General features: G+C 33.9%; 1 protein-coding gene across 1 annotated transcript in view; it reads left to right on the top strand.

Moving 5' to 3' along the window:
• Positions 1-27,138, top strand: part of LOC309802147 (protein SIX6OS1) — a gene marked incomplete at both ends in the record, with an annotated part of 52,785 nt that overhangs the window by 14,152 nt on the left and 11,495 nt on the right. The window contains 11 exons of the mRNA XM_082617435.1: positions 9,227-9,414; positions 9,509-9,551; positions 11,242-11,362; positions 12,520-12,611; positions 14,062-14,195; positions 14,971-15,047; positions 19,564-19,649; positions 19,740-19,798; positions 22,770-22,831; positions 23,889-24,061; positions 25,760-25,898. Of these exons, the coding sequence (XP_082473561.1) occupies positions 9,227-9,414; positions 9,509-9,551; positions 11,242-11,362; positions 12,520-12,611; positions 14,062-14,195; positions 14,971-15,047; positions 19,564-19,649; positions 19,740-19,798; positions 22,770-22,831; positions 23,889-24,061; positions 25,760-25,898 (1,174 nt within the window). The remainder of the gene's footprint in view (positions 1-9,226; positions 9,415-9,508; positions 9,552-11,241; positions 11,363-12,519; positions 12,612-14,061; positions 14,196-14,970; positions 15,048-19,563; positions 19,650-19,739; positions 19,799-22,769; positions 22,832-23,888; positions 24,062-25,759; positions 25,899-27,138) is intronic.

Below are 27,138 nucleotides of genomic sequence, written 5' to 3'. Positions count from 1 at the left end.
AATAGTAGTCAAAGCATTGTGGAAGTGTGATCAGTTTGGAATTCAGAATATTCGTTTAAAAAACAGTTCAGTTGCTTAGGATAAGCAGAGGTTTTTTCCCTAGTACTCAGACTTGAGAGAAATTTGTTCCCTGGATTCTCATGAAGGGGAAATTGTGTGATATGGTAGTCAGTATCTTCAGTGGCCTCCCCCAAATAAAAACAATATGTATTACTGCTTCTTATAACATCTCTCAGTGCAAGCTATAGCTATAAAATATTATTTAAAATGATTCTATGAGGGGCTAAAGCAAACCAGTCTAATAAGTACCTCTCTGATAATGTTTGTTGTGGATGACTTCTCTTAGCTAGCCAGAGGTATGGAAGTGAAAACAACTATCTCTTTCTTTCTTAAACCAGCCACATAGGTTGATTGACTTGATGACTCAATACTATGTATTTATAAGAGGAAAAGAGTCCATTTGTTGGTATCATGGGTAATGAAGGAAGTAGAGGCACCAGCTACTTATTTCTCCTAATCTCCCATCCCTGTCCCAGACATTCACGAAGACTAGCATTGCTGGCAAGAGATGAGATAGTAATGGCTCTTCTTGAATCATGGCTTGGGCTAGCAAGGTTCTTGTATGGAATATATTAGAAGAGTTGCTGTGAATATGCAGTCTGAACAGGGTAGATGGGGTATGCTAATCTCATCTGAAACTGGTGTCCCAGACTCAGTTTTCTTATAGGTATTTCCCTCCTTTTGGACTATTTTCCCAAGAAGTGAAGGCTTAATTAGCAAATATGCATTTAGAAGAATAGGAAGAAACTTGTTTTGGGCTAAACTACAGAGTTTAGTAATATTAAGAAATCAAAACATTCTTAAGACTCAGACCTGCTGACCAGTAGAAGGCTGTTATCCTTACTTTTCTTCTTACTATACAAGCAGTTTATGAATACTTCTCTTCTCATCTGCTAAGGTGAGATAATCATTGAAGTATCTTTTAAGAAATTCCCCCATATAGTATGGCTTGATTTAGAAAATTTATAAAATTTTGAGGAATATAAGGACTATATATTTTTAGAAAATTTTCTATGAATGTTATTTTTTGAAAGTATGTATTTGTTAATAACTGGGTAAAAAAAGGATCCAAGAATATATTTTCTTTTTTTAAATTGAAGTATAGTTGACTTACAATATTTACAATATTGTGTTAGTTTCAGTGTACAGCAAAGTGATCAGTTATATATACATATATATAAATACATATATTTATATATACATATACACATTTTCTGATTGTTTTCCATTAAGGTTATTATAAGATATTGAATACAGTTCCCTGTGCTATACAGTAAAGCCTTGTTGTTTATCTGTTTTATATATGGTAGTGCGTATCTGTTAATCCCATACTTCTTATTTATTCCTCCCCCTCTTTGGTAACCATAAGTTTGCTTTCTATGTCTATGAGTCTGTTTCTGTTTGGTAAATAAGTTCATTTGTACTATCTTTTTTTTTTAGATTCCACATATAAGTGATATCATATGGTATTTGTCTTTCTCTGTCTGACTTACTTCACTTAGCATGATAATCTCTAGGTCCATCCCTATTGCCGCAAAAGGCATTATTTCATTTTTTTTATATCGGAGTAATATTCTATTATATATATATATATATATATATATATATATATATATATACCACGTCTTCTTTATCCATTCATCTGTTGATGGACACTTAGGTTGCTTCTATATCTTGCCTATTGTAAACAGTGCTGCTATGATCATTGGGATGCATGTATCTTTTCAAATTAGAGTTTTCATCTTTTACAGATATACGCCCAGTAGTGGTAACTCTATTTTTAGTTTTTTAAGGAACCTCCATATTGTTTTCCATAGTGGCTGCACCAATTTACATTCCCACCAACAGTGTAGGAGGGTACCCTTTACTCCACACCCTATCCAGCATTTATTATTTGTAGACTGTGAGGTGATACCTCACTGTAGTTTTGCTTTGCATTTCTCTAATAATTAGTAATGTTGAGCATCTTTTCATGTGTCTGTTGGCCATCTGTATGTCTTCTTTCGAGAAATGTCTATTTAGTCTTCTGCCCGTTTTTTGATTGGGTTGTTTGTTTCTCTGATATTGAGTTGTATGAGCTCTTTGTATGTTTTGGAAATTAAGCCCCTGTCAGCTGCAGTCTTTGCAAATATTTTCTCCCAATCCGTAAGTTGTCTTTTTGTTTTGCTTATGGTTTCCTTTGCTGTGTGAAAGCTGTGAAGTTTGATTAGGTCCCATTTGTTTATTTTTGCTTTTATTTATTTTGCCTTGAGAGACTGACCCAAGAAAACGGTGGTACGATTTATGTCAGAGAATGTTTTGCCTATGTTCTCTTCTAGGAGTTTTATGGTGTCATGGTTTCTATTTAAGTCTTTAAACCATTTTGAATTAATTTTTATGTGTGGTATGAGGGAGTGTTCTGACTTCATTGATTTACATGAGTCTGTCCAGCTTTCCCAACACCACTTGCTGAAGAGACTGTCTTTTCTTTATTGTATATTCTTGCCTCCTTGGTCGAAGATTAATTGGCCATAGGTGTGGGGGTTTATTTCTGGGTCCTCTATTCTGTTGCATCTCTATATGTCTGTTTTTGTGCCAGTACCACCCTGTTTTGATTACTGTAGCTTTGTAATATTGCCTGAAGTCTAGAAGGGTTATGCCCCCAGCTTTGTTCTTTTCCCTCAGGATTGCTTTGGCAATTCTGAGTCTTTTATGGTTCCATATAAATTTTAGAATTATTTGTTCTAGTTCTGTGAAAAATGTCATGGGTAATTTGATAGGGATTGCATTAAATCTGTAGATTCGTTTGGGTAGTATGGCTATTTTAGCTATATTCTTCCAACCCAAGACCATGGGATATCTTTTCATTTCTTTGACTCATCTTCAGTTTCCTTTATCAGTGTTTTATAGTTCTCAGCATATAAATCTTTCACCTCCTTGGTTAGGTTTATTCCTAGGTTGTTTTTTTTTTTTTGATGCAATGTGATTTTAAACAGGATTGCTTTTTTACTTTCTCTTTCTGATACTTCATTGTTAGTGTAAAGAAGTGCAACAGATTTCTGTGTATTAATCTTGTATCCTGATACCTTGCTGAATTCGTTTATCAGTTCTGGTAGTTTTTGTGTGGAGTCTTAAGGGTTTTCTGTAGAGTATCATGTTATCTGCATATAATGACAATTTTACCTCTTTCCTTCTAATTTGGATGCCTTTTATTTCTTTTCCTTGCCTGATTGCTGTGGCTAGGACTTCCAATAGTATGTTGAATAAAAGTGGTGAGAGTGGGCATCCTTGTCTTACTCCAGCACTTAACGGGAAGGCTTTCAGCTTTCCACCATTTAGTATCATGTAAGCTGTGGGTTTGTCATAAATGGCTTTTATTATGTTATGTTCCCTTTATACCCACTTTGGTGAGAGTTTTTATCATGAATAGATGTTGAATTTTATCAAATGCTTTTTCTGCATCTATTGAGATGATCATGTGGTTTTTGTATTTTCTTTTGTTGTGGTGGTGTATCACATTGATTGATTTGTGTTTGTTGAACCATCCTTGTGACTCTGGGATGAATCCAATTTGATTATGGTGTATGGCCCTTTTTATGTGTTGTTGGACTTGGTTTGCTAATATTTTGTTGAGGATTTTTGCGTCTACATTCATCAAAGATATTGGCCTGTAATTTTCTTTTTTGGTAGTGTCTTTTTCTGGTTTTGGTATCAGGGTGATGGTGACTTCATAGAATGACTTTGGGAGTGTTCTCTCCTCTTTCAGTCTTTTGGAAGAGTTTGAGAAGGATAGATACAAGTTTTTCTTTGTATGCTTGGTAGAATAACCCAGTGAATCCATCCAGTCCTGGACTTTTGTTTGCAGGGAGCCTTTTTTATTACAGATTCTATTTTACTTCTAGTGATCAGTCTGTTCAACTTATCTGTTTCTTCTTGATTCAGTTTTGGCAGGCTGTATGTTTCTAGCAACTTGTCCATTTCTTCTAGGTTGTCAAATTTGTTGGCATATAACTGTTCATAATATTTTCTTAGTAATTTTTTGTATTTCTATGGTATTGTTACTGAGTCCAAGCTCACTCTGCTTGCCACATGGCAGGCCAATAAATCGGGAGAAGAGGTGTCGAGGCAAGGAATAGTGACTTTATTTGGAGAGCCAGCAGACCAAGAAGATGGCAGACTAGTGTCTTAGAAGAACCATCTTATTGGGGTCTGTATGCCAGTTTCTTCTATAGAACAGAGAGGGGGCAGAGGTGAGGAAATAAAGTAAAAAGGCCATAAGTCTTGCAAATATCTCCTGGAATAGCCAGCCTTGGGAAGGGGATGTGTTAATTTATTCTTTCTTGCAGCCATTCACAGGTGGACTGGGTCAGGATGTTTCCCTGAACAAAGGCACTTTGGTTTAACATTCAGGCAGAGGGCCAGGTTCCCTGAAGCAGACCATTATGTATAGACAGTAACCTTTTAGTGAACAAAAGTAGCAGGAAGCAAAGGTTAAAGTAAGAGAAACAGATCCAAGATGTAGTCAGATTTGTTCTTCCCTGTAACAATATCGGTTGTTATTTCTCCTCTTCCATTTCTTATTTCAGTTATTGGTATCCTGTCTCTTTTCTTCTTGGTGAGTTTGGCTAGAGGCTTGTCAATTTCATTTATCCTTTCAACTATCTCTTGGTTTTATTGATTTTTTTTCTATTTTTTAAATCTCCATTTATTTATTTCCTCTCTGGTCTTTATTATTTCCTTCCTTCTGCTGAACTTAGGTTTTGTTTGTTTTTCTAATTCTTTTAGGTGGTAGGTTAGGTTGTTTATTTAAGATTTTTCTTTTTTTGGAAGAAAGCCTGTACTGCTATGAACTTCTCTCTTAGAACTTTTTTTCTGCATCCCATAGATTTTGTATGGTTGTGTTTTCATTGTTGTTTGTTTTGAGGTATTTTTAAATTTCCTCTTTGATTTCATCACTGACCCATTGGTTTTTTAGTGGCATGTTGTTTAGTCTCCATGTAATCATTTTTTTTTCTCATTTCTCTTTCTGGTGGTTGATATCTACTTTCATACCGTTGCACTCAGAAGAGTTGCTTGAAATAATTTCTGTCCTCTTAAATTTGTTGAGGCTTGTTTTGTGTCCTAGTATGTGGTTTATCCTAGGGAATGTTCTATGTGCTCTTGAAAAGAATGTGTATTCTGTTTTTTTTGGATGTAGTGTCCTGTAGATATCAATTAAGTCTAACTGTTCTATTGTGTCATTTAGGATCTCTGTTGCATTATTGATCTTCTGTCTGGAAGATCTGTCCATTGATATCAGTAGGGTGTTAAACTCTCCTACTATTGTTGTATTCCCATCAATTTCTCCCTTTTTGTCTCTTGATATTTGTGTTATGTATTTTGGTCCTCCTATATTGGGTGCATATGTGTTAATGAGTGTGATATCCTCTTCTTGTATTGATCATCTTATTATATGTTGACCTTCATTGTCTTTCTTTGTGGCCTTCATTTTAAAGTCTATTTTGTCTGATGTAAGTATTGCTACCCCCACTTTCTTGTCATTTCCTTTTGCATGAAATATCTTTTTCCATCCCCTCACTTTCAATCTATATTTGTCTTTCACCCTGAAGTGGGTCTCTTGTAGGCAGCATATTGTGGATTCTTGTTTTATTATCTAACCTGCCACTCTATGTATTTGATTGGTGCATTTAGTCCATTTATATATAAAGTAATTATTGCTAATATGTATTTATTGCCCTTTTTTTTTTTTTTTTTTTTTTGGTGGTACGCGGGCCTCTCACTGTTGTGGCCTCTCCAGTTGTGGAGCACAGGCTCAGCGGCCATGGCTCACGGGCCCAGCTGCTCCACGGCATGCGGGATCTTCCTGGACCGGGGCACGAACCCATGTCCCCTGCATCGGCAGGCGGACTCTCAACCACTGCGCCACCAGGGAAGCCCTATTTATTGCCCTTTTAAACCTTGTTTTCCAGTTCATTTTGCACATCTTTGTTCCTTTCTCCCCTTTTTGTTTTTCCGTTTGTGGTTTGTATTATGCTTGAGTTCCTTTCTTTTTCGTTTTTGTGAATCTATTTTATGTTTTTGATTTGTGATTACCCTGGTTTTCAAGTATGTTATCTCATAACTGTATCTACTTCCTTTAGATTCATAGTCATATAAGCTCAAACACATTCTAAAAGATCTGCATTTTCTTACTCCCCTCCCCCACATTTTGTGATTTTGATGTCCTGTTTTACATCTTCATGTTTATCTTTTTGCTGTTCATTGTATTTATAATAGCTTTCACAGGATTTTTTTGATTGTTTTTTAATCCATGTACTGGCTTATTTAAGTGATATTCAATCCTTTTATTTATTTGCCTTTCCTGTTGTGAGTTTACCTTTTTTATTGAATCCTGCTTCTTTTCTATTTAGAGAAGATCTCTCAATATTTCTTTTAGGATAGATTTAGTATTGCTGTCTTCTTTTAGTTTTTGCTTGTCTGAGAAATTGTTTATCTCTCCTTCTATTCTAAATGACAGTCTGGCCAGGTAGAGTATCCTAGGTTGCAGGTTGTTGTTTTTCAGGACTTTGGATATATCTTGCCCCTCCTTTATGGCCTACAAAGTTTCTTTAGAGAAATTAGCTGGTAGCCTTATGGGGGTTCCCTTGTAACTTGACTCTTTGTTTTTTCTCTTGCTGCCTTTAGAATCCTCTCTTTATCTTTCACTTTTGCCATTTTAATTATGATATGTCTTGGATTTGGACTATTTGAGTTCATCTTGTTTGGGAACCTCTGTGCTTCCTGTACCTGGATTGCTGTTTCCTTCTTTAGGTTTGGGAAGTTTTCAGCCATAGTTTCTTTGAAAGCATTTTTGATCCCCCTTTCTCTTCTTTTTTTCCTGGGATTCCTATTATGCGTAGATTGGCTTGCTTTTATTATTCCATAGATCTCGTATGTTGCTTTCTTTCTTTTTTTCATTTGTCTTTCTGTCTGCTGTTCTGCTTGGGTGATTTCAGTTATTCTGTCTTCCAGATCACTTCTTATTCTGCATTATTTAGTTTACTATTTATGCCTTTTGCTCAGTTTTCATTTTGGCAATTGAGTTGTCTAATTTCAATTGGCTTCTTTTTATAGTTTCTAATTCCTTGTTACAGTGATCTGCATTTCTATTGATAGTCTTTCTTAGTTCCTTCAGCATTTTTATTACCTCCGTTTTGAACTCAGGGTCTGGTAGATTGGAGAGGTCTCTTTCATTGTTCTTTCAGGGAATTTCTCTGGTTCTTTTAATTCAGAGTAGTTCCTCTGCTTTTTTCATTTTACTTATATTTCTCCAACTCTATGAATTTTGGAGAAACAGTTGTCTACTGTGGTCTTGAAGGTCTGTTTTTATGTGGGAGTGACCCTTGTGTAGACTGTGTGAGTGCAGTATTTTCGATGTGAGGGCTGTTTATGGTATGGATGCTTGCCAAGACTTTCCTCAGGTTGTGCTGGCCCTTGTCCCCTTGATAAGGGATATGTTTGGTGTTGTGGTGACCAGAGCCTGCACTGGATGTTGGGTGGGGCCTCCTCTTTGCTCTGGTGGTTGTCACAGCCCTGTCGGGGTCAGGGTCTGCTCCCCAGTTGTTGGAGTAGAAGCCCCCACATCCGGTTCTAAGCTGTGATGTGAGGTAGGTGGGACTGGGAGCACTCCCTCTGAGAAAGGAGCCACTGCATGTTCTTCCCCAGGAGCTGTCCACTGGGACATACAACTCTGTGATGCTGCCTGCCACTTGGGGTGCACACCCACAAAGAAATCTGTTGTTGGTGCTGCCCTCGAGGGGCCACATCCACTGCAGAAGTGCTCATAATGAGCTCAGAGGTCCTTTAGGCATGCATGTGTGCTCGCAAATCTGCCTGCACAAGAACCTGCTCAAGCCTCACCCCCATGCCAAAGGGGAAGTGCAGGTAATTGGCTCAGATTTCAGCCCTTCTGCAGGAGCAGTGGTTACATGGGAATTTTTCTTGTAGCTTTGGTTGTATGAGATCTTCTGCAAGCTTTCAGTAGGTATTCTGTGAGAATTGTTCCACTTGTAGATGTAGTTGTGATGTGTTTGTGGAGGAGGTGAGCTCCACGTCCCTCTACTCTGCCATCTTTTTCTCCTCCCAAGAATATGTTTTTTGCAATGAACCTGGATTGAACATGTTCAGTGTTGTAGATGAGGACTGACAAACTTTTTTTTGTAAAGGGCCATATAGTAAATGTTCCAGGCTTTGTGGGAGTATACAGTCTTTGTCACAGCTACTCAAGTCTGATACTGTGGTACAAGAGCAACTTTAGGCAGTACGTAAGTGATTGACTGTGTTCTAATAAAATTTTATTTATGGACATTACAGTTTGATTTTCATATAATTTTAATATGCCATGAAACATTATTATTCTTTTGATTTTTTTAATCATTTAAAAATGTAAAAATTGTTCTTAGCTCATAGGCTGTACAAAAATGGTGGCAGATTAGATTTGGCCCATAGATCATAGTAACTGACCCCTATTATAGATCAAGCAAAATTCAAATGAGAAGGAAGAGTTAATATCCTTTTGCAAGAATTGACCATCTCATTCAAGACTGGTTCCGAAATATATGACCATGCACCTCTACCTTAGTTGTACTTGAAGGAGTTCCTCCAAACAGTGCTGAAATTTTCTTATAAAATAGTTCTGGAGTATACAAGAATGATTGTGAACCCAGAGTTCTATCACCTAGAACATGATAACTTTAGCTTAGAAAACTGAAGGAGATTTAATAGCATAGTTATAGAGGTAGCTAAACTGGGAAGAATAGAGATTCAGAACTCAGGGAGGATAGAGATTCAAGAAGTCATCAAAAGAACCAGGTTCTACAGTGTCATTTAGGATGAAAAGTAAAAAGAGATCACTAAGGTGGACAAATTAGATCATTGATAACCTTGGGAAGGGTAGTTTCATTAAACTGGTGGAAGTGGAAGTTTAATTGAAGATGATTAAGGAGTGAGTAACTCAGGTAGTGAAGAAAAAGAGTAGGGAATTGAAAAGTGTAATAGAGTTAAGAAAAGTTTGAAGGACAGACAGTATTGAGGGAAGCAGAATAAGTAGATTTTTAACTTGTCTGTTATGCTTAATTTAGTAGACTTTAACAAGTGATTTTTAGATATACTTTTGTTGTATTGACATCATTTCTTTTAATTTTAACAGAAAAATGTACCACAGTTATATATGTCAGTATAAAGATGTTTTAAAGCAATACCAGCAAAAATACTCAGAAACACCTCTTTCACATGAATATTATGAGAAGAAAAGAGAACATGAAGAAATTCAAAACAGAGTGTTGGCATGTACTGAACAACTAAAAATGAATGAAACTATTTTTATGGAATTTTTAGGTATTAATGGTTTTGTTACATACTGTTTTAATAACATTATCTTTGTAATAAAAAAATATAGTAAATTAGTCTAAAATATGACTTTGTTTTTCAGTGCCTGCTCCCTTTCCATCACTTACCAGTTGGACATTACATATGTATCCACAGTAGTATTTCTACTTAGAATTTTTATTGGATAAGTATTATTTCTGTATTTTAATTGTTATTGCATTTCCCTGTGAGAATCACATTGATTTGATATTTTGTTTAATTAAAAAATTTAGAGATTACTTTAAAGATCATCTGGGATTAGTTTTCATACATGTGCATGTCATCAGAAGCAAGAAATTTTAATGCCAATAGGTGGTATATGTATCTATCTTTAAGTGGCATATCTTATCAACCAAACCAATGAAAAAGTCATCTTGCTCTGTCTTACCAAAGAGTTCGAATTAAATCAATTGATTATTACTTGTTAAGATGGAAGATGGTAAGGAGGTGAGTCACAATTCATTGGGTACCTACTTTGTGCCAGGCAATACTCAAGAAGATACAGAACTTTCTTATAAGGAGCTCACAGTTTAGTAGAGGAAACAGACATGTAAACAAGTAATACAGTGGCATTGTATTAGATGCTTAAGTAATTCTTAATTAGTCTAAATCTCATCTGTTTGTCAAGGAGACCTTCCCTGATGATGAACTTGGAACTTTAATCCTCTTCCAACCTCCACAGTCCTTCATATGCTTTCCTATCAGATTATAACTCCACTGTTTGTACTAAGTCTTCTTTATCCCTGCAGTCTACCTTGCTTCATTCTACTTCATCCCAAATCATCCTTTTAACTCCTTTGCTGCTTGCTCTCTCCATGTTTGGGTTTTAGCTTATTCTATACTTAGTTGTTCATTTGCTGCCCATCTGTGTTTAGGAAGAGGCAGAGGTTGGTAGATGCATAAGGCACAGCAGGGGTTTAGGGAGTTGGATGTAGAAACGGATGAGACATAAGATTACCTGACAAACATGAAGAGGTGATGGAGGTAGGGAGAATTGAAGATTAGGATTTAAATGTCTATATCTAAAATTTTAAATTGATACTTTTGATAACAGCATAGCATTATAAATAATGTTCATCTGAAATTTCATGTGCTAGCATATAAATCATAAGTTTTAGCGAAATAGAAAAGGTCTGATAAAGATTTTCTCCGGAATTCTTGTTCATTAACACTGTTTTATTCATTTTTAAATTCTCCTAAATGGATTGTAGAGTAATTTAGGAAATGGTAGGAGCTAATAACCATTCAAGGTGTCTGTTAACAGCTGAGAAATTCTCTACTTGAAATTGGGTATAAATCCAGTTCAAGCAGAAAGTTCAGATAGAAGATGCAGCTCTCTTCTGAGTTCTGCAGGGTGCACTGATGGACCTTAAAGAGCAAGAAAAGGAAAATTGAGTGGATTTTTAATGTTGACTTTGGAACAAATAAATTATAGAAACACAAGACGTTAAGTTTGGACCTGAATTGATTGTTCATCATGCCAAATGACATGATAAAGTTGGGTAAAAAGCAAAAGTGAAAAACCACCCTGTGAAAATATTTAACTGAAAGAAAAAATCCTGACACATATTTTTGAAGAAATGTTATTTTTAAGCTAAATATATAACATAGACGAACAATAAATTGTCTTTTCAGTTTGCCAAATGTTTGTACTAGTCTCACAGCTATTTTCAGATATTGTTATTAATATTGCTTATATGGTACATATACAAATAATGTTACATAATACTAATTATTTTTATATAGTGTATGTAAGTGTGAAAGTTACTTGTATAACATAGTTCCTTAACATAAAAGGGTTAATTTGAGATGTAAAACACAAGATACTCTTAAACATGCCAACAAATTTTCCAAAAGATCGTATGAATTGAAGAAAGAAGTAGATGATGTGGAAATAGAAATTAATTATTTAAACCAGGTATTAATTTTGTTATATGTTTCTAATATATGTGTTAATGTATAAGTGTAATGGTGTGTTAGATGAACGTCTAAGAAGAGCTGTTTCTAAAGATCCTCGATATGGAGAAAAGCTTATAATAATTTATTAGCCTCAGATTACCATTGAATCAAAAATGTGTTTTAGGTATTGAATGTATTCAGCTCTGAGTTTTGGGGAATAGTTTAACTTTCTTTGGGTGCTAAGGAAAGAAGATAGGAAGGAACAAAATGGAGCTTAATAATAGGTATTTAAAGGCATTAGCAGAGCTTACAACAGTGTTGTCAAAAAAGAGAACAAGGCAGTAAATAATTTAAAAGACTTAATCTAGAAAATTTATGACTATAATCTTTATAAAGCTAGTTTAGCCTTTAATACTGATGGTGCATGATATCTTCATGAATACATTTTTAGTATTGTATTGAAATGTGGCTTTCATTGATGGGTATGAGAACCCATCAAAGTCACTTTAAATTTTGAAAAAAAGTTGAATAGCTGATTTTCTAAATTTTCTAAAAACTGGGGCTTCCCTGGTGGCACAGTGGTTGGGAATCCGCCTGCCGATGCAGGGGACGCGGGTTCATGCCCCGGTCTGGGAAGATCCTACATGCCGCGGAGCAGCTGGGCCCGTGAGCCATGGCTGCTGAGCCTGTGCGTCTGGAGGCTGTGCTCCGCAACGGGAGAGGCCACAGCAGTGAGAGGCCCGCGTACCGAAAAAAAAAAAAAAAAAAAAACTATGTAAAGATGGTGTATTCATCATTCATAGGCATGAGGTTCCAAGTAGAATTAACATCATTTTAGTAATGAGAAGAAAGTGGATGCCACTTTCTTTAAAATATATGGTAACTACATCTCTATGTAGGGAATCAATGTCTACTTTGCTTCTGACTGTCCTTTTTAAAAAAGAAGGTGAAAGTTCATTGAAATCTAATAGGTTTGCTAATGGAGTTGTAAGAAAAAAATAAAAGGAGTATGATTTATTGTTAATTTTGACTCTTTTCACTAAAAGGTTGCTAATACTACCAAAAATATGTCTTGTGATTATGTAGAAAAAATCATATTCATTAGTTAGGATAAACCATATGTTTATCCTTAATGCTTTGCAGGTAATTGTTTTGCTTTATCATTTTTCCTTTTAGCAGATTGCAAGACTTTATGAGATGAAGAATCTTTCAGAAACTCTGGAAGAAAAAAATAAAAATATAGAAAAGAGAAAAGAATCGAAAGAAAGGTATAAGTAAACTTTAAAATGGGATTTTATGTGAACAGATATTCTGCATTTAAAATTTGATTACATATTCTAGCCCAAGCCACTAATATTTACATAGTATCTATAAATATTTATTGTGCAGGCTGTTTTCTATCCATTTCTTATGAAAAATATTAATTTATACATTTAAACATTGTGGACTAATATTCAAATTTGCTTATTATTTAGTAAGGTAAAGGATAATGTGTAGAGAGAAATAGGGTAGCAGCAGCCCATTTGCTGTTCTGTAAACCTGTCAGTTGTACATTTCATCCAGTTTTCCATTATGGGTCACCAAAAGGAGTAAAACAAGAGGAAAAATGATGGGAACAGCAATGTATTTGCCTTTTTATCATCCTGTCACCAGCTTGACCAGTTCTCCTTTGCCACAGAGAGTGAAGATGAATCAAAATGTTGCTGAATCTGTGGCATCATATGTTTCCTTGTCTTTCATCCTAATGGTGATAAAATAGATATCAGTGGTGGAGGCACTTAAAAAGAAAAGATTGATTTTGTCTGTTATTGTGTGACAGGAAAATAGATGTATTACTGTTGCTGTTTTTGATAAACTTTCTATTTTTTCTCTTTCTGCCTATACCCTTTTAAAATCTTAAATTCCTCTTCTCAGGCTATGTTGCTCTTAATCTGATTTTTCAACACACTCTTCTCCCAAGTTAACTTCCCTTATCCTATTTCCTTGGATCTGTTATTTTTATTGATTTCCCCACTCCCACGTCTCACATCCATGGTAATGTGTCTTTAATTTTATAATGAAATAGATTAGAAAAATACATAAATGTACAGAATTTCACTTTATTGATAACTTTTTAATATAAAAATTCTCTGTTGAGAGAAACTTATATAACTATTTAGTTATTTTTACTTATATTTTGATAGTTATTATCAAATAATACCAGTATTTAAATTATTATTTAACTATCAATAATATAAATTATTTCTCTAATTTAGGAAAAATTCAATGAAATTATTCTTCCAGTAAAATACTTAAGAGATCCATTAATGATTGTAATATTGCTTTAATGATGTCTGTGTTCATGCTAGTTGAATTTTTTCTGAATAAATCTTTTTAAAGTTTGAAGTAGTACTTCAAAATCTAAAGCATGCTATTTGCAAATACAGTTTTGGTTTAAAATGTTTTTCACAGGTTTAGAAAGTCTTTTAAAATGATTATGTTTTAAAAATGAGGGTGTGGTACATTGAGAAGAGCACTGGACTTAATCAGGAAAAGTGTATTTTAGTTGTGACACTAGTAGGTAATTTAATAATATTGGGCAGATTTGTTAAATTCTCTGGAACTTCTTTTCATTATCTTCAAATTGAGGAGTTTTAACTATATAATATCTAAATATCTCTTCTAGCTTTAAAATATGTTAATTTTTTACTTAGCTAATATTTATAATTCACTCTTCAGAATTTTTGAAAAAGATGAACAGCATGTACTTATGTTGAATAAAACCCCTCAAAACAGTCAATTATTTCTTCCATATGAATCTCAGAAATTAGTCAAACCAATAAAGATGCATCCTTCAGAACCAAGAGTTAAAGGTACAGTATCTGTTTATTATTCAAAAACTTAGTTTTCTTTGAAAACACATAAAGGAAGAAATAGAAAGGAGCAACTTTAGTTATCATTTGGTGTAAGCAAGAGCAAACAACACTGGAGACCTATAGACTCAGTAAAGTGCCACTTTGATTTTTTCTGAGAGCAAACAAGATGTGCCTTCTATACATAACATTTTTCTCTTTGAGAAAGAAATCACTCATACAATATTTTTTTAAAAAGTGTTTCAGCCTGGTTTCCAGCTGTCAGGGGAGGATGAATAATTATATATTTTTCATTTGAGAGGTTGTATTATCAGTATGTATGGTTAAAGTGGGTGGCAGACTTGTGATAATGATATTTATGACTTAGTCACTGAGATATTTGAATGTTTCATTCAATGGATAGATTAACTACATTGTATTAGGTTAACTGCATTGGCTGTTTTAGTCCCCCAATCATTAATATCACCACTCTTTTTTCTTTGGTTCCCCATTATAAAGATGTAGTCCCATTATAAAGATGTAGTTTTGTCAGCTGTTTTTTTCAATTTAATTTAATTAATTTATTTTTGTCAGCTGTTTTTCATTTTACATTCATGGTTATTGTAATAGCTACTGTATATTGAGGAATTAAGAATATATAGTGATTCATAATTATTTTAATTTAAATATTAATGTAACTTGATTTTTTAAAATTACAAGGTTAGGTTAAATATTGGGCATGCTATTTGATTCTATTTCTGGAATTGATTTGAAGTAGTACCATTTAATAACCTAGATAAAAAAGAAGAAAGTTCTGTGAAGCAGTCAAAACTTGCCAATATTGACTTCAGACAAAAAGAAAGTGATACTCAGGTAGGTATTTCTTTTTTAATAGTGCAAATTAAGTGCTTGCATTAAATGAGATAGTGAATGTATTGCATTTAGGACGTGTGTGTGTGTGTGTGTGTGTGTGTGTGTGTGTTTTATAAATATATTAAAGCAGCCATTAGTACAATCTCAGGATCTAAAAGACTTAAAAGAGTTTCAATATGGCAGCCTGAGCATATACTGTAGCCTTCTCCCTTACTTCTAAAAATAAAAGATAGTTGAAAATACCAATCTCTGTACCCAGTAGACCAAAAATGGTAAGACATTCTAAAGGAATTGTATTGAAGAGGGAAATTGTGGCACCATCTCCACAATGTCATCATTTCTCAAGCTCCATTGGTGTTTTCTTTCCCTGCTATCCTTAACGCTAAGCTTTCACCTCAGGTTATTTCATGGTCAGAAGCTAACCATTACAACTTGCCATCATATCTTCTTTCTAGGCAGGAAAGAAGAAGGGGAGAAAGGCTAGTTGAGTCAGCCTCATTTTAGGGATCTTTTATGGAAGCTCCTTAAACAATTTATGTTAATGTTTCATTGGCCAGAACTTTGTAAAATGGCTATCTCTATCTGCAGAAAGGTTGAGAAATATGGTGGGCTTTTTTGTTTGTTTGCTTTTTAAATCACAACACAAAGGAAATGTAGATTTTGGATAGGATAGAAAACTGGCAGTTTCTGTCATAAGAACAAATCAAATAGTTGAAAAATAAGTAAGGATGTAGAGGATCTGAGTAGCACAATTAGCAAACTTTGTACCCAACATACACAGAATTCAGTTAAATTTTGTTTGCAGTATTCACCAAAATTGACTATTTACTAGAACAAAAAGGATATCTCAACCAATTCTAAAAAGCCGCTATCTTCACTAACCACAGCATAAAAAAATACAAGTTAAACGAAAAGATAGCCCTCTCCTCAAAAAACTATTTGGCTGAGAAAAAAGAAATTCACATACTTTGAAATTACTTTTGGGTTATAGAAGAAATCAAAATAGAATTTAAAAACTATTTAAAAGAATACTATAAACCCAAACCTGTGAAATGTAGCCAAATTGGTCCTCAGAGAGACATTTATATTTGAAAACAAACATACTAGAAAATTAGAAAGATTAAAATTAGCTGAATTTTAAGTATGAAAAGTTGCACTCAAAGTATGAAAAGCTTAACTCAAAATACAGAAATAAAATAATAAATGCAAAGAAAGTAGAAATTAATGAAATTTAAAAGTTGGGTTAATTAATATAGCCAAAAGCTAATAAGTTTCAGCAAGTGTAGAGAAAAAAGAGAATACCCTCCCAACAAAAGAAAAGAATAAAAGGGGGGGAAGTGCATATCTCTACACTTATGTAAGACATCTTTTCTAAGTCCTAAAAGGATACTATAAAACTATATACCCATAAATTTGAAAATTTAGGTAAGATGGACAGTTTTTTAGCACAATATAAATTGCTAAATAGACTGAAAAAGAAAAACATGAATAGATCAATAACCTAGAAGAAACTGATGTAAGTGAAACTGAAATGTATATAAATACCTATTTCCCTCTTTTCTCCCTTATTTCCCTCCCTTTTCCCTCCACCACACATGCCCTTCAGAACACGCCAGACTCAATTTTTCAGGTGAATTCTACCAAACCGTTAAGGATTAGATCAGAGTTTCTCAATAGTGGTACTGTTGACATTTTGGGTCTGATAATTCTTTGTTGTGGGGTCGTCTTGTGACCCGTTAGAGTCCAATAGCACCTCATCCCCAAATTATGACAATCAAAAATATCTCCAGACATTGTCAAATGTCTCCTAAGAGGCAAAATTGCCACCAGTTGAGAACCATTGGATTAAATAATCTTTTTATACAAACAATTCCAGAGTATAAAAAGAGTCGGAAACTATCCAACAAATTATAAATGAACAATCCATTAGATAGCAAGGACAAGGATAGTGTAAGAAAAGAAAAATTATGGTACGTAAGTCTCAAGAATGAACATAGATGTAAAAATCCTAAATAAGTTACTAGCAAACCAAATTTTGCAATGTAACATTGAAAGAGTAATATATTATGACTAGCCTTGGTTTTCCCAAAGAATACAATGATTGTTTACCATTAAGAAAAATCTAACAATATGATTTCCTACATTAATAGATTAATAAATAATTTTAAATAAAGATTTTTAAAAGAATGTTAGGGAGACTCTTACTACCAGATATTAAAATGTTTATTTTTTTATTTTTTAAATAAATTATTTTATTTCATTTATTTTTGGCTGCGTTGGGTCTTCGTTGCTGCGTGCAGGCTTTCTCTAGTTGTGGCGAGCAGGGGCTACTCTTCGTTGTGGTGCACAAGCTTCTCGTTGCAGTGGCTTCTCTTGTTGTGGAGCATGGGCTCGAGGCACGTGGGCTTCAGTAGTTGTGGCACGTGGGTTCAGTAGTTGTGGCTCTCAGGCTCTAGAGCGCAGGCTCAGTAGTTGTGGCACATGGGCTTAGTTGCTCCACGGCATGTGGGATCTTCCCGGACCAGGGCTTGAACCCGTGTCCCCTGCATTGGCAGGCAGATTCTTAACCACTGCGCGGCCAGGGAAGTCCTAAAATGTTTATTTTTAAACTTTTGTTACTGAGGTATAATTCACATATAAAATTGATTGTTTTAAAGTGTACAATTCAGTGGTTTTTTGTATGTTCACAAGATAGTGTAACCATCATCACTGTCTAATTTCAGAACATTTTCATCATCCCCAAACATTTTTAAACATTATCAAAATGCAGTTATTATAACAGTGTGGTACAATAAAAGACAAATTGATCAATGGAGTATATCAAAATAAAAAAGCTTTTGTATGGTGAAAGACACTAACAGAGTTAAAAGAGTGACAGAATTGTCACTTAGGGGATTGGTGTCTGTAATGTATAATATACAAAGAAATACATAATAATTCTTAAAAATTAATTTAAAAAACTATAAAAATGGTCAAAAGATAAGTCAGCTTACATAAAAGGAAAGACTAAGGGTCACTAAACATAACAAGATGCCTGACCTCAGGAGAACAGGGAAATACAAATTAAACCAATGAGATACCTGGTTTCACCTGTCAGATTTGCAGACATTAAAACATTTGATAATGTCTAGTGAAGTCAACACCAGTGGGAGTATAATTTGGGACAACTGCTTTAGAGGACTAGTTCACAGTACTCATTAAAAATAAAAACTCACATACTCAGCAATTTCACTTCTTGGCACCTACTCTAAACAATTACTTGAAATACTTGTACAAATACTTGTACCAGGAGGAATATATAAACATGTATATTGTTTAAAACATACATCAAGGGCTTCCCTGGTGGTGCAGTGGTTGAGAGTCCGCCTGCCGATGCAGGGGACATGGGTTCGTGCCCCGGTCCGGGAAGATCCCACATGTCACGGAGTGGCTGGACCCGTGAGCCATGGCCGCTGAGCCTGCACGTCCGGAGCCTGTGCTCCGCAATGGGAGAGGCCACAACAGTGAGAGGCCCACGTACCGCAAAAACAAACAAACAAACAAACAAAAACATCAAAACTGTAACAACACTTGTTCTTTAAGGGCCAAGTGTTCTTTGAGGGACAAGGTCTTTTTCTTATGATCTAAAGGCACATAAGATGACAGAATTAAGACCAGTGGCTGTTATAACAAATATAAATGGATAAACTTTCCTATTAAAGGTATTTTAATTTCAGGTCAAATAAGAAAAATCAGTGACTCTTCAAAATGAGTGACTCAGGGAGAATGAAAGACTTGAAACAGACAATACAAACATTAGTAAAGTAGCAATTTAAATATTAGTATCAGTGCTTTGTGACCACCTAGAGGGGTGGGATAGAGAGGGTGGGAGGGAGGGAGATGCAAGAGGGAAGAGATATGGGAACATACATATATGTATAACTGATTCGCTTTGCTATAAAGCAGAAACGAACACACCATTGTAAAGCAATAATACTCCAATAAAGATATTAAAATAAATAAATATTAGTATTAAAATTTAATTAAAGTTAAAAATGAAATATTAGCTTTGTCATACATATCATACATATTTTAAAAAGAAAGTTTCAGGCTTTAATCTTTTAACCTACTGTTTTCCTTTCCTATAGTCAATTTGTGAGATTATAGGGGATGGAGAGACACAGACATCAGGTTATTAGTTGAGAAAATGGTAAGATTCACGTGATTAATCATGAATAAGGAAGAAAAATTTTAAAGTTTACCTTAAATGAAGAAATGCTATCAGGCATAGTTATTATACTTGTCAAAAACACCAAATTCCTTGAGAGTTAAACCTTTTTTATTTCCCAGTGTTTGACTTAATGTTTTGTATGTAGTTGTTTCATTTAATTTAATGTTTTGTTTGTAGTTGATGTTGATAACAGCAGTGAGGATGAGGAAGGTGACAGTGTTCTTGGAGAGCCCTGAGTATCCATGGCAAGCAAAACATTTTATTGTTTTGTGTAGCCAATTCTAATGCTTAATTTCTTTTGTTCAGGTATTGAATGACTCTGCTGTGAATAACCATTCAAAGTGTTCACATGTTACGGCTTTTAAAAGTTCACAAAATTTTATGCAGTTCAGGTAACCTTTAAAAATAAGAAAATGCTTTAATTTCTGAAATAATTTATCAGCTCAGTAAATAATGTAAAAATTTTGTTTATTGTATTTTAGATTGTTAACTCCACAGAAACAATCAAATTGCAATCAGTGGTTGGAAAAGGGAGATACAGGTATTTGCTGTTTATATTTTTCCTAAGAAATGTGAGTAACAAGTTATATCAGGTTTTTATACTAGTCAAATAAATTATTTGCATTGGTTGCATCTCTGGTTAACTGACCATGCATGCCTGGTTTTTAAATGCATTTTTCTTAAATATAAAACAAATACATTTTATTGTAGAAAATTTGGAAAATGGAGAAAAATATAAAAGAAACAAAAATACGACCACCCAGATATAACTGACACTACATAATGCTGTTGTATATTCTTATATTTTTTCTATGCATATCTGTGTTTTGTTCTTTTAGTTTATTCCTCCAAATTTGAAGCATACTATGTATATTATTTTGTATCCTTTTCTTTCCATTTGATGTACTGTTGAAGATATTTTTCCATGCCATTAAATAGATTTTATTTGTGATGACTTATAATAGGTCTTTGCATCGGTATGCTGTAATTTATTTAGCCATTCTCTCACAGTGAATATTTTGTTATTTCCAGGTTTTTTGCTGTTATAAATAATGCTACTATATTCTTTTATATAAATATTTTATTATCTTGGATTATTTTCTTTGAATAAAATCATAGAAAGGTCACAGAATATATACGTATGAGTTTATTATCCTAGAATCAACTAGCTATTGGAACTTTGATGCACCCTTAAGAGACAGAGACTCATTCTCTATGTATATATGTGTATGTATATGTATACATGTATGTATATGTATATATAAAATATATAATATATCATAGAGACACATAGATATATATGTATATATATATATATATATATATATTTGGTAGCCCAATAACGAATAGTAATTATTCCATTCATTAGGCTATATAAAAGTCTTTACCTCTTCTTGTCTATAGCATGTGGATTACTGACTTATTTTGAAATTAAAAAAATGGCTCATTCTGGCAGTGTAAAATTCTGCAAATGTATGCACATTCAGAATGGTCATATAATATACTATGAGTCTATTCCTCTCACTCTCAATATAGGATTCAACCAAGACAATATGCTTATTTAATGCAGATGGATATTCTTCCTGCTTTCTTCTGGAAAAAAGAATTATATCTTATCTGCCCAGGTGATATATTTCACCTGTTTATAATCCTCTATATATGCTAAGCTGACAGAGTGTTAGACAAGGGAGGAACGGATAATCTCTAGGAACAATATACCCCCTAATACAGATATATGGGGAAATGCATGTATCTGGCATAGTCCTGGTTGCCGTTGAGCATGTATGGTGAGGCTTCACACCCAAGAAGGCATATAATTATCTTGGAAGAAGAAAAGACTCTCTTCAACAATCTCCAACCCTATCTTTTGAAGAAGTTAATATGTGGTGAAAATAGTAGTGTGACTGAACTCGAGACAAAACTATAAAGCATTCAGATGACCAAATAGGGAAACATTTATTCAAGATAGGAAAGAATTTCTTAGAAAAATTAAAAAGCCCAATCATAAAAGAAAAATTGATAAATTTGGCTATATTAAACTTAAGAATTTCTGTTCATCAAAAGACACTATGAAAAGAATGGGAGGCAAGAGAATATATTTCCAATACATAAAACTGTCAAAGGACTCGTTTCCAAAAATGTATAAAAAACTTCTACAAACCAAGAATAAAAATATGGACAACCCAATAAGAAATATGTGCAAAATAAATGAATAGGCACTTCAAATAGAGAAACTTTTGTGGCAGATAAACATATGAAAAGATGTTCAACAAATCAGGAAACTGAAAAATAAACCCACAATGAGATATTATACACCCATCAGATGAGCAAAATTCGGAAAGTCTGACAATACTAGATGTTGATGAGAATGTAGGACAGTTAGAACTCTCATAACTATTGGTAGGGACTGTCATTTATAAATGAAATATATTGTCATATAACTAAATTATAATTGGAACTAGTAATTTTGTCTGGTGAAATTGAATGATTTCCTAGGGTAGCTCAGGATGGCTAGCTGCCACAACAAAAATTGGTGAATAGTTTCAAAACTAAAGTTTGGAAAATAGGTTGACATCTGGTAAAATGAAAGAAACACTACCCTGTATTTTGTAATTCCACTCCTAGGTATATACCTAGAGAAATACAAGTACATATATACAAGTATATATGTAGAAGAATGTTAACAACATTGTTTGTAATAGCCTCAAAGCAGAAACACCCCAAATGTCCATTTGCAATAGAATGGATAGATATATTGTGTTGTGTTTGTACATTGGAATACTTTACATCCGTAAAAGGAAGCAAACTATGTCTATATGCAACAATACATATGAATCTCATAAGTGTATACTAAACAAAAAAAAGCATGACAAATGTATTATTATTTCATCATACAACATTTTAAAACAGGAGAAAAAAACTATATTGCTTAGGTGATAAAACTGTATAAAGCAAATCAGGGTATTGATTATTACAGAAGTCAGGATAGTGTTTACCAATGAGGAGGAAGATATGTGGAATATGAGGCCTTATGGAGAACTCATAAGGTTCTATTTCTTTACCTAGGTGGTGGTTACATGGGGTGTTCTCTTTATAATTTTGTTTGTTAAACTGTTCATATAGGTTTTATTCTCTTTATGTATTGGGTTGAACTATCTAAAATTTCCTTTTTTTTTTTTTTTTTTTTTTTTTTTGCGGTACGCGGGCCTCTCACTGTTGCGGCCTCTCCCTTTGCGGAGCACAGGCTCCGGACGCGCAGGCTCAGCGGCCATGGCTCACAGGCCCAGCCGCTCCGCGGCATGTGGGATCTTCCCGGACCGGGGCACGAACCCGTGTCCCCTGCATTGGCAGGTGGACTCTCAACCACTGCGCCACCAGGGAAGCCCTAAAATTTCCATTTTTATAGACCCAGAATAGTTAAATATTGGCAATTTCATATGGTTTGGCTAATATGTTTTATTTACAATTAAATTACAAACAGAAAATATATTTTGTTCTCATATAACAAACAGATGCTGAGTGTGGAGATAAAGGGATGGTAAAACAATTGAAAGAATCAAAATGTACTTCACAAGTAAGTCAAATGTTTGGTTTCTAATTTCTAAGCAAAATATTACAATTTAAAATATTCTGTTTCCGTTTTAATTTCAGTTGGGTATAATGAAGATTATTTATGTGAGGTCTAGATCTTATTAGTTTGGTAATCAAGTTGCTGTGATGTTACAGATTCTATCCCTTGGAGGAGTTATAGATTTAAAAATGAAGCCACAAAAAGTTTACATGAAAATTTACACAAAAAATTGTCATTAATAATTGACTATATATAATTGATACCACAACAACTAAATCATAACTGAAGAAAACAATTTTGTTTGGTAAGATTGAATTATTTGCCCAGGCTGCCACAAAAGTATCTTCAAAATATTTTTTAATAGTGGAAAGCTTTAGCGATGATAGGTGTAGGCAGTGAGTGTACCGTAGCTACTAAGGGATAAGACAGGAGAAACAAGAGTAGTATTCTGCTGTAAAGAAATACAGGTAAAAAGCATATTTTCATTTTTTTGCTGGAGGGACCCAAACTGTTTCCGTAATGGGATTTGGTAACAAAACATTTGAGAAATCATATTCCTAGCCTACAAAATGATATAAAGGAAAATTAGTATTCAAGTTCTCAATCTTTGCAGGGAAAGTAGTATAATGAATTTATTAGGGCAAAAAGTGCAAAGAACATAACAAGTGAGGGCAAGATTGCTCTTTTCTTTCAAGGGGATATCGTATACAAATCTTGACCCAGAGCATGATGTGGAAATTTTAAAAGAAAAATCATTCCTAACCATTTTTCTTCATCAATCTGAGTATGTCCTGGTTATGAGTTACTTTTTCAGGTAGGGGTAGGTGAGATAGAGCTGGGAAGAAAAGAAAAATTGGAAAATTAAAAATAATTATTTTCCTGTTTTTTGAAGATATATTTTGGTATCACTTTCACCAATTATTCTTATTTTACTTATTTTTTCTATGAAATGATAACATCATATGTTAATATGATGTTTTAAACCTCATATTTTACATATATGAGTTTATTAATGCAATAACAGTCATTTTTATAGTTTTCTGTTACTTTGAATTTGCAGGTTACATATGCCGAACATTTGGGGAAGCCAATAGAAAGTAATAGTGATGAAGTAGAAGAAAGGGCTGAGATTCTTCCACGAACTCCTGAAATTCCTTTATTTTTAAGGACTCCTGAAGCTGTGAGAACACTTGACTCTGTGGAGAAATTACCTAAAACCCCCTCATTTGAAATGTAAGATTTTAATTAGTAATTATAGTGAAAGAATCTACATATTGAGTTATGTAAGTAATTGATAGGAATAGTAAAATGCCTAATACCTGTAACTTTAAAAAGTTTTTATTATGGAATATTTCAAATATACAAAGGAGAGAGAGAGTAGTATAATGAACTCTCATGTACCTATCACTCTGTTGGAACAGTTATAAACATTCTGCCATCTCGTTTCATAGATCCTCTTCCCCATTTTCCCTGAAACATTTAGCTGAAGGTGGACTAGATCCTGAGTACTTATCAAGTTCAATAGTATAAGATTTAAGATTTTCAGAAGAATAAAAAATGTATGGAAAAATTTTAAATGTCAAGCTAAAGTTACTATCACATTTGGTAGGTTGTGGACATCATTGAATAATGTTCCAGCAGTCATTTTTCCTTAATGTTATAGTGTCTAAAACAAGAGATACCATTCTTTTAAGTAACCTTGGTAGGCATAAATATCTGTAACATCATTATTTAACTTTGGAAAATACAGATTTGTAGTTTACAGCCAAGAAAATAGTGCTGCATTCAAGCTCTCTGTTTAGTTCAATCTTTTCTTAAATCTTAACGCTGAGATTCTTCTAAAATATATGTCAAACAGATTTCACTTCATCAGGAATCTCTCACCTGTGTTCTACTCTCTTTTTTAAATTGCTACTAAGATTTTTATATATGAGTGTCATGCTGTTGACTCAAACACAGCATGTTCAAAGTGGAACTCATCATCAAATCTGAGAACTGTAAAAGGATGTGGCAATCGTATACTAAAACCTCTCATATTTATGGATGAGAAAACCAATCTGTAAAGTGACTCATTAATGATCATGGAGAGAGTTATAGAAGTATCTTCAGACTTCTATTACTTAACATGCACTTAATAGCACTATGTGTAAGCATTTAATAAATATTGCTCCTTTCATATTCACAACGGCTTTATGAGATGTAAGTACATTATTATCCTTATTTTATAGATGAAGAAACAGAATCACAGGTGATACAACTCGTTGCTGACAGAGTTGAGATTTAAACCCAGGCAGTTCTGCCTCCAGAATTCATGTTTTAACCACGTGTTATATACTGTCTTGTCTAGTTATTTTCCCCAAATCATTTTATAACTTAACTCCCTTATGAAACAATCTGTCATGGCTGGCTTCTCATTAAGACTAAAATTTTGTGACTGCTCTCAAGATCTTGGGGACAGTATAGCATCAGGCTTAAGAGCTTAGACTTTGAATCTTTGTTGCTAGCTACACTCAAATCCCAACTCTGGCACTTACATTCTTTTGAGCAAATCATTTAATCTTCCTATGCTTCAAAATCCTCTTCTCTGAAATGGAGGTGATAATAATGGTAGCTATCTCATAGGGTTATTGTGAGGAATAAGTAAATTAATGATGATGAAAATACATAGAATAGAGACTGACAGTATATTCTTAGTAGGAATTCTTTATTATCATTTCATAATTGATTATTCTACTTTAGTTAATATTATTCTCCACCCAAAACCATAGGTTTGTTTTTTTCTCCATAGGTTTGTCACTTCAATAACTACTTCCTCCCTTTTCCTGCTATGCTAATTCTTACCTCTCTGCCATTGCCTATGGTGCTTACCAGTCTGCAATATTTAATAATATGTATTTAACATTTTGATGATTTCTTATTTCTCTGTATCAGAAATAGAAATACAGCTACTGAATGTCAAACACAAAAGGAATCCCCTGGATTTTCTTTTCTTATGAGTTATACTTCTAGATCTCCTGGATTGAATTTATTTGATTCTTCTGTATTTGATTCAGAAATCTCATCACATCAGGTAATATGAGAAGCTAAAGTTTTATTTCTAAAAAAATTGTACACTGAAACCTCAAAAAGTTTAATTCTTTAATACTAAACTTCCTTGGAGCACAGTACAAAACAGAGGCAATTTATTTTATTAAAAAAATTTTTTATTGATGTATAGTTGATTCACAATGTTGTGTTCATTTCTGCTGTACAGCAAAGTGGGTCAGTTATATATATATATATTCTTTTTCATATTCTTTTCCATTATGGTTCGCCACAGGATATTGAATATAGTTCCCTGTGCTGTACAGCCAGAACTTGTTGTTTATCCATCCTATATACAAAGTCTGCCTTTGCTAATCCTAGACTCCCAATTCTTCCCTCCCCTCCCCCCTCCTTGGCAACCACAAGTCCATTCTCTATATCTGTATGTTTTTGTTTTGTAGATACGTTGACTTGTGTCATATTTTAGATTCCACATGTAAGTGATATCATATGGTATTTGTACTTCTCTTTCTGACTTACTTCGCTTAGTATGATAATTTTTAGGTTCATCCATGTTGCTGCAACATGGCATCATTTCATTCTTTTTAATGACTGAGTAACATTCCATTGTATATATATATGCCACATCTTCTTTATCCATTCATCTGTCGATAAACATTTAGGTCGTTTCCACATCTTGGCTATTATAAGTAGTGCTGCTGTGAACACAGGGGTGTATGTATTTTTTAGAATTATAATTTTGTCTGGATATATGTCCAGGACTGGGATTGCTGGATCGTATGACAACTCTATGTTTAGTTTTTTGAGGAACCTCCATACTTTCCATTGTGGCTGCACCAATTTACATTCCCACCAACAGTGTAGGAGGGTTCCCTTTTCTCCACACCCTCTCCAGCATTTGTTATTTGTAAACTTTTTAATTATGGCCACTCTGACTGGTGTGAGGTGGTATCTCATTGTACTTTTGATTTGTATTTCTCTAATGATTAGCGATATTAAGCATCTTTTCATGTGCCTATTGGCCATCTGTATGTCTTCTTTGGAGAAATGTCTGTTTAATTCTTCTGCCCATTTTTTGATTGGGTTGTTTGTTTTGTTGTTGTTGTTGAGTTGTATGAGCTGTTTGTATGTTTTGGAAATTAAGCCCTGTCGGTCACATCATTTGAAAATATTTTCTCCCAGTCTGTAGGTTGTCTTTTCGTTTTGTTTAAGGTTTCTTTTGCTGTGCAACAGCTTGTAAGTTTGATTAGGTTCTATTTGTTTAT

This window comes from Mesoplodon mirus (assembly GCF_964341445.2).
Source record: "Mesoplodon mirus genome assembly, chromosome: 4".
Taxonomy (NCBI): domain Eukaryota; kingdom Metazoa; phylum Chordata; class Mammalia; order Artiodactyla; family Ziphiidae; genus Mesoplodon; species Mesoplodon mirus.
Note: the sequence above shows the minus strand (reverse complement) of the source record. Positions and strands in the feature narration are given on the sequence as shown.